Genomic DNA, 14,844 nt, shown 5'->3' on the forward strand with positions numbered 1-14,844 from the left:
GCTTTTATAAAACATGCTAACAGTTAATTCCTGGTTCAATAGTCAGTAAATAGAAGTACAAGAAATCTAAGTAATGATTCAGAATTCCGGAGCCAGAGCCAAGTTAGTGAAGATAGTCTTGCTTAAAATTTTTAATTTGACCTACAGTCATGCTTAAGCTATTCAAGTTTTTTCAATATAAAAAGAACATCAATATATTTACCAAGCTGTGAGCACAGTAAATATGACCAGTTTTTAGATGTTGGTTGATAAAACTCATTTTTGATTCAAAGAAATGATACACTCATATTAGAAAACTAAGCTATTTTACAATCAGAATATAACAGAGATGAGCATGTGAGAACAGAGAAAAAAAGCTTCTCATCTTGAACTCTTTTTAAAATTAATTATCATTATTATGCTTTCCTATGAAGATCTTTGATGCAATGAGTTACAAACTTACTCAATAGCAAAGTTAATCAGAATCAATATGAAGGAATAAAACCATCAGTGGCTTTCAAGAGGAAAGATACACACTTAAGATCAAAATCCAAACTGAAGAGTCATATTGATTCCCCATTGTTTGACCTTCCAGTTCGAAACGGAGGACACGGCATATAAATGGGATTGTTCTTTCAGCTGCTATTCACCCCACATAAAAGGGAAAATAATGTGACAATGCCATGACATATTTCTGGTCCCAGCTAATTCACATGGAAAATGGCTCTCCAATAAAATGTGATGAGGACAGACACGTGGCTGGGCAACAGGAAAATCCATACACTATACTTGGTATCCTTTCACATTCTTATTGCCACTGGGAATCAGGCCTTGCTCCCATGACATGAGTTAAAAACACAATGAGAAAGCTCTACTAGGTCACTGTTTGCTTGCAAAGAAGCTCAGCTACCAGCCAGTAGAGGCAGCATGGAATTCAACATCCCAGATCTCCTCCACTTCTACCTCACTTCTTCCTTCTTGAGACAATCCACTGCCTGAAACTCAAACCAACTCCTCTTAAAATATAAGCTGCCCCTACAAAAGCAATACACATTAATTCCAAAAACTGCGTAAAATTTATAAAAAGTGTTTAATAGAAAAAACCACAATGTTAATATAACATTTTTAAACAAACACTCATCTTGAGTTTTTGAGGTATATTTGTATTTGGTCATTTCAATTACTAAAACAGTGCAAATAAAGATAACACCAACTTACACTATAAGTGCTCACTGTGTGCCAGGGAATGTTGTGCCTGCCTCATACTTAACAACTCTGATCTTCACCATACACCTCCAATACAAGTAGAAGGATATAATTTTTGTTTTAGCAACAAAGAAATGCAGACAGAGAGGTTAAGTAACTTGTCAAAAATCACACAGCCAGTTTAAGGGAGTCGGCAGGGTGTCAATCTAGGTGGTCTGGCTACAGCATTTGCATTCTCGACCATCATGATCATAAATGAATAAATTATGAGTCATTCATATATGTTCAGCTATCATGATTTTGACTTTATTTTTATTTTTATTTTTTGAGATGGAGTTTTGCTCTGTTGCCCAGGCTGGAGTGCAATGGCCTAATCCTGGCTCACCACAACCTCTGTCTCTTGGGTTCAAGCAATTTTCCTGCCTCAGCCTACAGAGTAGCTGGGATTACAGGAGCATGCCACCACACCTGGCTAATTTTTGTACTTTTAATAGAGATGACGTTTCACCATGTTGGCTGGGTGTGTCTCGAACTCCTGACCTCAGGTGATCCACCCACTGCAGCCTCCCAAAGTGTGAGGATTACAGGTGTGAGCCACCATGCCTTGCTAATTTTGACTTAGTTTTCTGCTAGGTTGACTTGTCTTTTCCTTATTGATTAATGTACATACTGTACTAGTGATATTATCCATTTGTTTAGCTACTGCCAGTATTTTTTTTTACCAGTCTATCCTTTGTCTTCAATTTCTGCTGGTGATTTTTGTTTTGGCCATACTAAGGTCTTAAGATTTTTTTTTCTCTCTTATTCCTGCTTCTCAGGTTACTTGCATAGGATTTCCCCACTATGTTAACATTTTTAATGAAGTCTGTTTGAAGTGTTTGATCTTTAATTCATCCTGAAATTGTTGTATCTGCTCTAATACATTGATAGATTTTCCCCAGTGGATAAGCAACCAGATTCCCAGAATTGCTTATTAAATAGTTTATCATTTCCTCAATGACTTCATCCTTCAAGTCTATGATAAATTAAATGATTTCCAATCAGTCCTCTCTCAAGCCCTTCAGTAGAGTCCTAGAATTTCTTCACGTAGATCTTAGACATTATAATTTTTTGTTTTGTTTTCTGTTGTAGTCTTGAATTCTTTTTTCACTTTTTAAAAATGTCTTCCTGTTGTGTATAGTCATGAATCTTATTTTTGTAATGTTGCTCTGATATTTTATGCATTCCAGTATGTTTCCTATAAATTTTCTTTATGTTCATAGATAACATGTTATTATCTGGTAAATAGTATTTGCAAATATTTCTTTTATTAAAATGTGCATATCATATTTGTTATAATTTTGTATTGCTCAAAGCTGACATAAAAGGCTTCATTTTCCATTTTTCATTCATAAACATACAAACTCATTAGAAGTTTCAAACAATCCTATGCGATAGGAAGTACTATCAATTTAAAGATGAGATCATAGATGGAATAGCTCTATCTTCTCCAAGTCTTTCATCTTTTCATGTTCTTAATAAATTTAAGTCATATAAGAATGGCCTGTCCCTTTAGGGACTGAAAAACACTTGTTAATAAAATAATTTGGATCTGTTATTTCCTTATTTGGGGGGGTTGGATGCAGGGAGAAAGGGCTGGAATAATTTCATAACTTTTCCTAGTCTTCCCATAATTATTTTCAGTAAACAGTATATCCAAGTTGCTCCAGTTATACTTTTTCAAGATGATTTTCTTTACTTTTTTAATAAACATATTTATTTTCCCAAACATGGAATTATATTATGTTTATAGTTTGTATGGAGAGATTTTATACCTCTACAGTACCCAAGTTCTCCCAAGGAACATCTCTAGAATTATTCATGTTTTCTCTCAGACCCCTCAGGGAAGTTTAGTGTTCTTCACAGCTCTTTCCTCAACCTTAATATAATTTTTTCTTTTTTTTCCATGAACCCTGTAAATGGTTTGCCTCATTTGTTTTTGGGGAATCAATATTGAATTTCATCATATCTACTGTTCACACGTTTTCTATATTATTGTGCTCTGCTTTTATATTCAAGTTTTATTTGAGTCGTTTTTGTTGTTGTTCAGATGTTTAATTGATTTTCAACCTTTCTTGTTTAATGCTAAAGCCATTCAAGGTAAGAATTTCCTCTGAATAATACATTTGGCCCTTATCCCTATTTTTAACTATAGTATTTAATTGTCCATTTCTGAGTAGTTTATAATTGCAGTTTTGGTATCTACCTTAGTTACTTGGGATTTCCCACCCCCAAAAAATAGCTCGATATTTCTGTTATAAATTTCCAATTTCTGCTTTTTGTGAATTTACTGAAATATTTTGGACCCAGAACATGATCGGTGTTTGAACATGGTATTAGGTACTGGAACAGAATATTTTCTATTTTTTATGTGTATGTGTACATACACATACATTAGATCAAGCTTAATTGCTTAACTTCTCCAAAGTTTGAGAACCACCACCTTAGTTTGCTTAGAAATCATCTGAGAATCACCTTAAAAAAATAAAATAAAAAAGAGAGAGAGTCTAGAATCTCCTGCTGAGAAATGTAGTGGCTGCATAAGAGTGCAGGAATCCTCACTGCTAACACTTCCTGGATCTTCCCATATCAGGGCCTTTAAGAAGCATCAATTCCCAGGCTTTTTTGTTTCTGAATTTTTAAAAAGCTGAATACATAATATATATCATTTGACAATTCTAGTTTTATTATTTCCCTGTTTTAACATGCATATATATTTCTATGAGAATTAATCCACTTAAAGGTTCATATTTATAATAAACTCATTGTTAATTAAATCTTTTTTTACCCCTAAAACCTGTATGGAGTCTCTGACCCACCTTTTCCTTACATTTGTGTAGGACACTTTTGCTTATCTTTTTCTGTATTAAAAGTAATCTGTTGCCAAGGTTGGGTTTTCCAGGGCATAGATTTGGTTGGGAATTCCATGTGACTCAGGTTGGCATCATGGGGTGAGCATAGGTGAAAATGAGAGGGATGTATCAACTGGGGAATTATTTGCTAAAGACCAAACCCGAGACCCAATTGTTTTAGGTGTCTCAAAGAAGCAGCAGTTCGCTTTTACTCTTCGAATCCATGTAAGAGATTTTTCCGCTTAATAGAAAAGTTTAGCCTATTTAACATCGACCACCATGTGTGATTCACCCGGCTTTCTACTTGCCATCAGGAGACTCGGGCGGTCATTCTTTCTCTCCTAGACTGTTTGTTCTCATCAAATACCCACACTGTCTACTACATGTGGTTCATGATCTCTCCAGCATGTTAAATGTACTCTTTCCTAGTTTCTAGGACCAATAGGAAATTTGTCTTACTTCATTTATTGATTTAAATGGTCATTTTGGACCAGGAGTACAGAGTGAGAAGAGTTGAAAATTTGCGTTCAAAGTGACCATTTTCGCCCTGTATTGGGTCTCAGGTTTGGTCTTTAGCAAATAATTCCCCAGTTGATACATCCCTCTCTCCTTTTCACCTATGCTCACCCCATGATGCCAACCTGAGTCACATGGAATTCCCAACCAAATCTATGCCCTGGAAAACCAAACCTTGACAACAGATTACTTTTACTTTTTTAAGCTTGATTATAAATCAATATTATTTACCTTAATGGCCAAAAATTTCTATATTAACCTAAAACAATAGCACAGACCCATCACAGGTGAAACTTGGGCAGTAGAGTTAATTGAAAATGCAAATGGAGATTTACATGGCATTTCTTTGGTATAAGCCATTATAGAAAATTTGTTCCATAAAACTAATTAAGTGAAGCTGTCACTGGTGCAGCCAGCTATCGATGGATATATATGGATTCCAAGAGAACGCTGGGACTCTAGAAGGGCAGCATGAAGGGCCATGCTTCCGATTATAGAGTCATTTGTGACATTGGCCTCGCTTACACAAAAGAACTCACATTTGATTCAAAATGCAGGTCTTCATCAAGCTGTAGATGATTTCTTATTAGTTATTAAGAAATAGCAATGTATGTATGCTTTTCCTATTTTACAGATAGCCACAAAAGCTGATATTCAGTCTTCTCAAATGGGTCTGTTGGGTAATTTTGACAGGGTAAATGTGTGATTAAATAAAATGGAATGGCATAGAGAAGAATTCAGCCTGATTTTCAGGACAGAATTAAGATCACTTAATTGAGGATAAAAATATTAAATAAGTCTATTTGAATCAGTGAATTATCAGAAGATAATGTCTACTGCCTGACAGGTTTTAAGACTCTAAAAGGTGCTTAGTGTTTTCCAATGCAGACTATATTTCTGATTACAAGACTACAGGAGCGATGTGAAAAAGAGTAAATACTACAAGTCTTCAGATTACAATGCATTCCAATCTCAATTTCCCACTGTTTTTACCCATGAATATTTTAAAAAGTATTGCATATCTATAAAACTTTTAAAAAGTATTGCATATCTATATCTATATAAATAACTATTTTTCTAAAAAATATTGAAGACAAATGAAATATTAGGAAGAACAGCCCATTGGCCTGTATTTTTTCAATTATGATAAACATCTAAGCATGTGTGTGTGTGTGTGTGTGTGTGTGTGTGTGTATCTATATATAGAGAGAGATATATATATAGATATATATGCCTTGAACAACTCACCATCAATAATAAATATACTTATAGGGATTTTAAATGAGCCAGTAGTCAGTTATCACATTCACCCTGATTAAAAAGACATAGTGGATTTAGAACAGGCTCTTCATTTAACAGACTTAAATGCATTAGCACATTACCATTTTGAGTGAGATTAAAAGTTGAAGTATATTCTATACTTTATACTTAGGCATTTAAAAATACAGGTTTGCATTTTCTCTAAAAGTGTAAATCAAGTTAAGTTTTATGACTTGATAAGAGAAAATGAACTCTCAAAAAATTATTCACATTCTTCTTCAAGAAATATAATTTTTGTTTTTAAACCTAAAATAAGGTATGATTATGGTTCCATAGCCTATAAAGATTAGAGTGAAACACCAACAAATCAATTTTTTATGATTCTCTCTCATGTTAAAAAAAACAGAGAAACAAGTCCTTCTCCTAAGAAGCACACAGTATGAAATCTAAAAGGGTGTTCTTTCATGCTTAATTCTGGGAGATTCAACCAAGTCTTCTGGGAAGAGGCTTCTCTCTCACTAATTTGCTTCATACTGAAGCCAAAACTTTCTTCCTAGTCAACTGCTCCAGTATCTCTACCTCCAGGTCAAAAATCTTCAGTGGCTCCCTGCCAAAATAGTAACTGAGACCTCCTTCAACCTTTCCTGGGCTACCCACAGCATGCCCCCACCTTTAAGCCCACCTTGAGCTCCCAGAAGCCCGCCCCTGCTCATTCCCAGACATGGCTTTTCCCCTACATCTCTGCTCCCCTCATCCTCTCCCTGGACCCTCTGTTTGGAATGACCCTCATTCTTCACTTCACCCACCACACACTATCAACAGGTCACTCATTCCTGACCCAGCTCAAACTCCCTGCTTCCTGTCTTCCTAAACTGAAACCCAACCCTCCTACTTCCCACTGCCCTTTGTCATTCCTACGGCCCTTATGTATGTATTTGGGTCTTAAGCATTTATTGTACAGGTGCCTTCTCACAACATACGTAACTTCTCTTCAACTCTGTGTCCCTCCTGCCATCCTCCCGCCACACGGCACATAGCACAATGATTACACCAAATAGCCTCTTGATTCCTGTTTTTTGGAAGATACATACTTACTAGTTACTCACTGTGGCAATATAACAAACTCTTAGGAGCTCAGGCTCTAGTATGAGACCATCTAAATTCAAATCCTGTCTCCATTACTTACAAGCTGCAAGATCCTTTCAGTGCCTCAGTCTCCTCATTTGTAAATGGGCATCATAACAAAGCCTGCCTCATCCAGTCCTTAGAGAATTGATGATTTAGAACATGCTAAGTGCATGGCACAGAACTTGCTAGTTCACTACTCTAGCATAAGTATCACTCAAAAGAGATTAAAGAAAAAAAAACTAGATCTAAATAAGTTAAAACGCATTCTCTAAATCACAAGTTGTATTGTTTGAAAATAGAATGATCCATGAAATAACTGATAGTGTTTACTTTGCCAGTTAAATTGAGGGTTGTGGCAATTTTAAGATCATATTTATATCTAATATTAGGGAATCAATAGATTTGCAGAGGAATGTTGTAGGTGGACCACTGAATTTCAGGAAGAGCCCACACAGATGCACTAGAAGATGTGATCACTTCCCCAATTTATTAGTCAAGGAATTGGAAATGAACTTGGATGGAAACAGCCAGAGTGAACCGCAGCAGGTGAAGCACCTTATTCAGTGCACCAAGCCAGGAACCTCCGAAGTCCCTGAGAAGAATGGCCCAGGCTGTGTGGTTTTACAAGGTGGAGACCTTGCAGATCAGGGCTTATTCCTGGAGGGACCACAGCACTTTTATATTAGAAACAAACAAAACCAAGCACTTCCTGGCCTGAAACCTTTTGTGGTTTCCTGTCCCCCACTATGAAAAAGCCAAAGTCCTTCAACCGTTTTCACTTTCACATCCTACAGAGTCCTTTCCAGCTCCACCCTACCCCAATGTCCTTTCCTGTTCGCCAGCAGGCGCACTTGATCTATCTCTACTGGCTGCCTGGCCATTGCTGGAATTTGACAGTCAAGGTCTTGCCTCACAGCCCTTGAACTTGAGAATTTCCTGCCTGGGAGTGATTCCTTGAATATCCACATAGTTCTCTCCCTCACCTCCTGGCTAGTAGTTGGGAAAAAGCGCCTTTCCTCACACATATTTCCAGCAACCCTCTTCCTCTTTACTTTTCACCATCTAACATTCTGTACATTGCTTTTCTTCTGTTTATGCCTTGTTTCCTGCCACTATAATACAAGCTCCAAGTGAGGAGGGAGCCTCCCTCTGGTCATTATTAGAGCACTATCACTTAAAACAGTGCCTGGCACGAAGTGGACACTTGGTAAATATTTGTGGAACAAATGGATGAACAGCAGATCATAAGGCAGCTTATGACCAATCTGAAAAAAAGTACCAGTGGGGTACTGCTTCTTGCATTTAAGCCAGGTCATTCATGAGACACTCTACCTTGTATTTTGAAAGATATGTTTTGAAAAATGCATTAGTTTAGGCCAGGGGTTCTTGACTGAAAAAGATCTCTACTCCACTTAGAATCTCTGGCAATATCTACATACAAATTTGGCTGTCACAGTAGGGATGTGGGTGGGTGCTACTGTTATCTCGTGTGCAGAGGTCAGGGAGACGAATGCACAGGCTGCAATGCACAGAGCAGATCCATGTAACAAACAATGTCCTGGCCCAAAATATCAATAGTGCCAATATTGATAAACTCTGATTAAGCTGGAGGTAATTTCTTAGATCTTCTAGGATAGGAGGGAGAGAGGAAGAAAAGGAGGGAGGAAGAAGGGGAAGAGGGAAGAAAGGAGGGGAAGGAGGGAGGGAGGAGGGGAAGGAGGAGAAGGAATGAGGGAGGAGGGGAAGGAAGGAGAGAAGAAGGGAGGGAGGAGGGGAAGGAGGGAGGGAGGGAGGGAGGGAGGGAGGGAGGGAGGGAGGGAGGAAGGGACAGAGAGAAAAAGGAAGAACCACTAACCCAAGCTAATGCTTTTTACAAACCAGATCCTTCAAAATACAAGGTAGAATGTTTTGTGAAAGCCTAGTTTAAATGCAAACCATCACATCTTGACTTTTCTTAGGTTGCCCATAAGAAGGGAAGAAGAGAAAGAAAGAAGGGAGGAAGGGGAAAAAGGAAGGCAGGCAGGCAAGCTAAGTCAGCTGTTGGTACTACAGAAAGACCAAACACACAAAACTTTTATGTACAAAACAGAGGGAGGTTTAAAAACAACAAAACAAAACTCACGTCCACTGAGCAAGGAATAAAAAGAGTGAGATGGGAAAACTGTCAAAAAGAGTCTTTGTTTCTAGTCCCCCAGACCTCTTTAAAGTGTCCCCCACATTCTGGTTACTTGTATTCTCATGGGAATAACTGACAAAGTTGTAATAAAAAAGGGGAAGGAAATCCCAAATTGCCGTCTCCTTTCTGCGAGTTGCTCGGCTGGTGCCAATGGCTCAGAGCATGTGGCAGGAGCCAGCCGTAGCAGGGAGCAGATGCTTCAGACAGGCTCTAAGTAACATCAGGGATATGAGAACTCCGGGAGAAATTAACCAAGCGCACAAACACAGAAGAAAAGAGATTAAGAAGTACGGCAGTCCTCCCTCTGTAAACATCATGTGAGCTAGGCTAATCTCATGCTTAAATTACAGAGTGCTCCATCCACAAAAACGCACAGATAGCTTGGGAAAAATAAGTCTTGGGGAAATATAAAGTCTCACTGGCTGATGAAGACATAAAAAGCCTAAAACGAATTGTTTTAATGGTTGGATGAAAAACTGACATTCTTCAAAGAGTACATTTGGTAGAAACATTACTACTGTCTAATTAAGAGGTGAATTCACTCCCCATTTTTTTCCCCATGTAAAGTCATGGTGCTTTCTCTTCTGAATTTTGTAAATATTTTTCCATCAGCTTTTCCTCTTTGCTGACCCTGGTGCATTATCTTTTAGCTAGACTGCCAAAAACACTTCTCCTTCTCCAAGAAAGGCTCTCTGCTTTCTTCCACAAAGCATTTTTTAATTTTGAGACCGAAAGCAAACATGACTACTAAAAAGACGAATAGAACTTTTGGGAAAACAGTCCTTAGAAGAACTGAGAACAAATGGGCAGTTACCAACAACTAATCTTTAAGGAAATGTGCAGTAAGGAGGTATAAAGAAATGTATGTGTGTTTTTCATTAATAAACAGAATATCAGGCATCCATCTATGTTCCTTGTAACCAAAGACAAATTCCAATCTTAGGGTAGAGAGACTGAAAATGAATTGAAGAACTAGTTAAAATGTTTTGGTTAAATCAATATTGGACTGAAAAAGAAAAATATTACATCCCTTTATATCTGAAACTACTGAAAATACTGGATAAGAATGAGGAATAAAACAGTCGTTTCCTGCTATAGTTAGGAGGATTCTTCCCCTAGATTGACAAGGCAACTCTAGATTACAGAAACTCATCAACTATAAAGTGACTCACAAATTGTTTATTAATAAAGGGAACTTACGGACAGCAAGGGAATGGCAACTTTTCCAAGAAAATCTGGGGGTTTATCTCCATCTTCATCAAACACTGTCACTTCCAAAACATCATGGATATCTTTAATGGGACTGTAACAAAAATACCATGTATTATACACAAAAACACACAAGTGAAGTCTGTTCCATGAAGATCTGGAAACACTGTTTCACTAATTAAGTCTGTATGTCCTTAGAGTATAAAACTACCATTTAATTAAATTCCAAAAATTAAATCAAACTGAATGTATTCCCAAACCTTCCATCATAGAAGATTCAGACATCCATATGAAAAAAAGAAGTCAACTTTTTTACTATGACATTTTTCAAACAGTCTACCTGTATTCAAGTGTAGGACTTTTAAAGAAACAAGATAAAGAAAGAGATAGGGAGAAAGAATTAGCAGTGTGTCAAACTAAACTAATATCAAAAAAGCTTCCAAATGAGAGGAGTTAACATCATTTAAAATTAAGAATCAACTTTAAAATAAAATGGTGGTGAAAATCACTATTTGCTGCAATATACAGACAGCCTCTGCTGTCGAAACACAAAATACTAAAAGTATCTTAACTGTGTTTTTAATACTGATCAGAAGCCAGACACCAGGGACAATGAAAAATGGAGCCATCGCCATTGGCAAAATGTTAAGGAAACAAGAAACTCTTAAATCTGGCAATTGGCAAAGCTGTTTAGCAGAGTTAATCCATTTCTTATAGTTCCTTGGGAACTTTGTACTAATACCATTTACTTTACTCAAAACAAACTTTATTTTTTCTTTTATAAGCATAGAGCATTGATTTAGCTTTGTTGAGGCAGATCACCATTTCACCCAAATTCAACAGGGGCCTCCCCTCAACGTTCAGGCACCTTGAAATCTAAAGCAAACTGAGATCTTAAATATATCCAGCCTCCTAAACACCCCGGTTTGATAGTGTGAGCAGAGAATCACTGTGGGATGGGTCACTCAAATGAACTGGAGCATAAGGAGTTTTTGGGAGTCTCTAAGGAGTCATAAACAATCTGTAATTTCTTAAAGATTTTGGCAGAATATGAGGCTCAGGCATTAACATAATCTTAGAACATAGAAGGTCCTTGAATTTAAGGCAGGTCTCCATTAGTTACTTTCCTTAACTCATGACTGAATTAATCTGGAAATATGGATGTTTCCATTTACTCATAGATTAACTTAGTCACTAAAAGATCTACTTTACAAATGCCTCCTATACCAGTCCTTTGCAATTTCAAATGATCTCTTCTATCATTAACACCACACTCTATAAAATGAAAGAATAAAAGGTTTTCAAAAGAAAAACCAATACAATTTACTCTTTGCCCATAAAAATGGACAGAAAATTCCACTCAATAACCCCAGACTACCTTCCAAGCATAGCAGGAATAATTCCAGAGGCTAAAGCACTTACAATGTAAAAACTTTGTTCCATTCAGGGTTGAGGTTTTTGTAGACAGTATGCGTCTGAAGTCGGTCATTGCCTAACTCCAACAGGCAAAATGGATCACTCTTCCCTAGAAAGATAACATCCACATTGGTCAAAGACAAGAGAATCTCAAAAGGGACAGAGGCAATGTGAACAAAAGTCAGATAAAGTTGTGCTTCCTGAAAGAGAGAAGGCAAGACTCCTTTTCCAACAAGTTCTGTGGAGGCCCTGTGTGGGAATCCAGGAGACAGGCAGAGGTTACGAGTGTTGTGCCTTTAGCATAGTAAGCAGGTTAGAACACACACACCACCTGACATGGTCTGGCTGTGTCCCCAACCAAATCTCACATTGAATTGTGGCTCCCATAATTCCCATGGGTTGTGAGAGGGACAAGGTAGGAGATAATTGAATCATGAGGGCGGTTTCCCCCATACTGTTCTCGAAGTAGTGAAAAGTCTCGTGAGATCTGATAGTTTTATAAGGGGTTTTTCTTTCACTTGGTTCTCATTCCCTTTTGCCTGATGTCATGTTAAGACATGCTTTTCACCTTCTGCCATGATTGTGAAGCCTCCCCAGCCATGTGGAACTGTTAAGTCCATTAAACCTCTTTTTCTTTATAAATTACCCAGTTTTGGGTATGCCTTATCAGCAGCACGAAAATGGACTAATACACCACCCAAGATCAAACCTTGAAAGCCAGTAGCCACACACATCTCACAGGAGTGGGAATCCATTTGACGTGAGTGTCCATTTCTTTGTTTTTAAAATGGAGCTCATCTCTGTTTCCTTCCTAAATTCTCTTTAAGTCAATCTGTATAATTACTATTCTATAACTGGAAACCTGTAACTTACAGGCTTCCACATGGCTATAAGAGGAAGTGAGAAAAAGTGTAAAAATGGCTCTTTAGGAGTTAAGCTCTGCTCTACACAAATGACCAAAAACACTCTTGATCCTGAACATTCAGTGCACTATGAAAATACATGAGCTACATTTTTGGTGTCATAAAACAAACAAACATGCGTAACTCAATAAAGGTCAGAGTTTTTAACTTACCAGAAAAATTAAGCTCATCTTTTACTTCTTGCCTCTTCACTTTCCACCCTATCTCCCATATTTGCACACCAAAAAAGGTAAGAAAATTCCAAATCCAAAGTTAGACCTAGAGTGTTACCAAGCAAAAAAACTCACTTCCCTTTTGTTGGGTTTGGCGGAGGGATCTGGAATTAGAACTGTCAGGAAAAGAATGAACGGCTCTATAATGTCCGTAGGACATTAATGCATTGCCTGTCTCTGCTGCACACTGGCACTTTACAAAGCAGTGCTTGCTAAATTAATTGGGGGCATAAGGACAGATGCTGTCCCAACAAATGACCAAGGAGTCCCAGGCCAGGGCCTAAGCCAGAGAGCGCTCAGGCCTCTTGACCTGCTGGCCTACCATTCAGGTCACTGAACTTCCATCTAATTCACTTAATAACCAGGAGCTCTGAGGTACAGCACATCAATAGAGATGCTGATATGTGCAGAAGCCTACATGAAGATTTCTGTTTCCGTTAAAAGGAAGGAGAAGAAGAACAGACACATGGGTGAAGATCAGTATTAAACATCAGGAGATTCCACTCAACTGACTAGTGGCCTGGACACGTAGATGCCTGGCCAAAGCTTTTAAGTCAATGCTACTATTTCAGTTACTAGTAGGCAATGTTCAAGCCACAGAAATAAATAAACGAGTTAGGGTTTTCAGTTGCAAATAATGGAAATGGACCCATCTACATTTAACAGAAAGGAAATTTACTAAAATAGTTATCAAACCGCCTTCTGAATTCCTACAAAGGCTGGAGAATCAGGCTGAAAAAACAATCACTATAAACCAAAGAATACTTAAGCACAAGAAACTCAGCCCATATTTCACACCAGGAAGTCTGTTGTGGCCTCTGCTTCCCCAGAATAGTGGCCCCACAATTCGCTTCCAATATGAATTCTCTGCTCCTGCTTCTTTGCCTCATATGATGCCAATGCAAGGAACTCTGGATCATGTGTTACAAAGCCAAGTACCCAGGCCTGAAGTGCCAGAAATCACAAAGGGAATACTGACTTCGTAGCTTCTGTGAATGAAAGTTGGCTCTGACCTCTTCTCCAAAATATACAATGGGAAATGCCTCAAACACAGAAGGGGAGTAAAAATCAAACATAAAACTCCATCTGCACCCAGAAAATATCTGGTGTATGTAAAGACAAGTTACTCTGGTCATGTGATTTGCAGGGGAAGAGGCTGAAGTTAGCTGGGAAAGAGCCTACCAACAAAGAACAACCCATTTCCTCTTCAGCCACTGTGAAGAAGAGGAGACCACGTACTTTTGGCTTATGCCCAGGTATACCATGCTTGATTTCTCAACCCAGGCTGAAACAGCTACTTAACCACTTGTCAGACTATTAGTAGGTGTCAGCGCTGCTCCTCCAGAGACACCAGCATGACATGCCATCAGCAGTTGCTCCAGGGAAACTGTCTGACACTTTTAATGAAAGCCCTGGGGTTACTCCACAGCACGGAAGAGTTGCTGCCTGGTCCTGTTGAGGCACAGGTGGGCCCGTCCTGTGGCTGCTGCTCTCTCAAGCAAGCCCGCTCTTAGCTGTCCCAGCTAATGAGGAACAGACTTTCCTGCAGAAACCAGGAACTTCAGTTATGTGTCTCCAAGGAGCACAGTGCACCAACTCTCTGAAGATAATTCAGTCAAAGCTCATTAAAATGCTGCATTTATTAATATCACAGAATAAACAGAGAGAAGCAAGAAGAAACAAAGACATTAAAATGTTTATAGAGTACGCACACTTTATGGGTTGATTTCTCTTAAAAAGTTTCAGATAGATGGGGACTCTGAGTAAAATTTAAATAACAAATATTCTCATTTGAGATAACAATGATCTCTCAAAATAAATGAAATGTCCAAATTCTCAGCAATGGTACAACAGAAAAGCACAAGGTAGACTGACATACACACATTTGAGGCTGCGCCTCTCCTCTTTGTTCCACCCATTTCACAGGT

The 14,844-nt window shown here is 38.1% G+C and overlaps 1 protein-coding gene across 4 annotated transcripts in view; it reads right to left on the bottom strand.

Moving 5' to 3' along the window:
* Window positions 1-14,844, bottom strand: part of MCTP2 (multiple C2 and transmembrane domain containing 2) — a 264,931-nt gene that overhangs the window by 92,331 nt on the left and 157,756 nt on the right. For all 4 annotated transcript variants that reach the window (XM_054257201.2, XM_017973284.4, XM_002749091.6 and 1 more), the window contains 2 exons: window positions 11,788-11,890; window positions 10,357-10,459 (listed from right to left, as the gene is read on the bottom strand). In XM_054257201.2, coding sequence (XP_054113176.1) covers window positions 10,357-10,459; window positions 11,788-11,890 — 206 coding nt within the window. The remainder of the gene's footprint in view (window positions 1-10,356; window positions 10,460-11,787; window positions 11,891-14,844) is intronic.

The sequence above is a fragment of the Callithrix jacchus genome, chromosome 6 (genome assembly GCF_049354715.1).
Source record: "Callithrix jacchus isolate 240 chromosome 6, calJac240_pri, whole genome shotgun sequence".
NCBI lineage: Eukaryota > Metazoa > Chordata > Mammalia > Primates > Cebidae > Callithrix > Callithrix jacchus.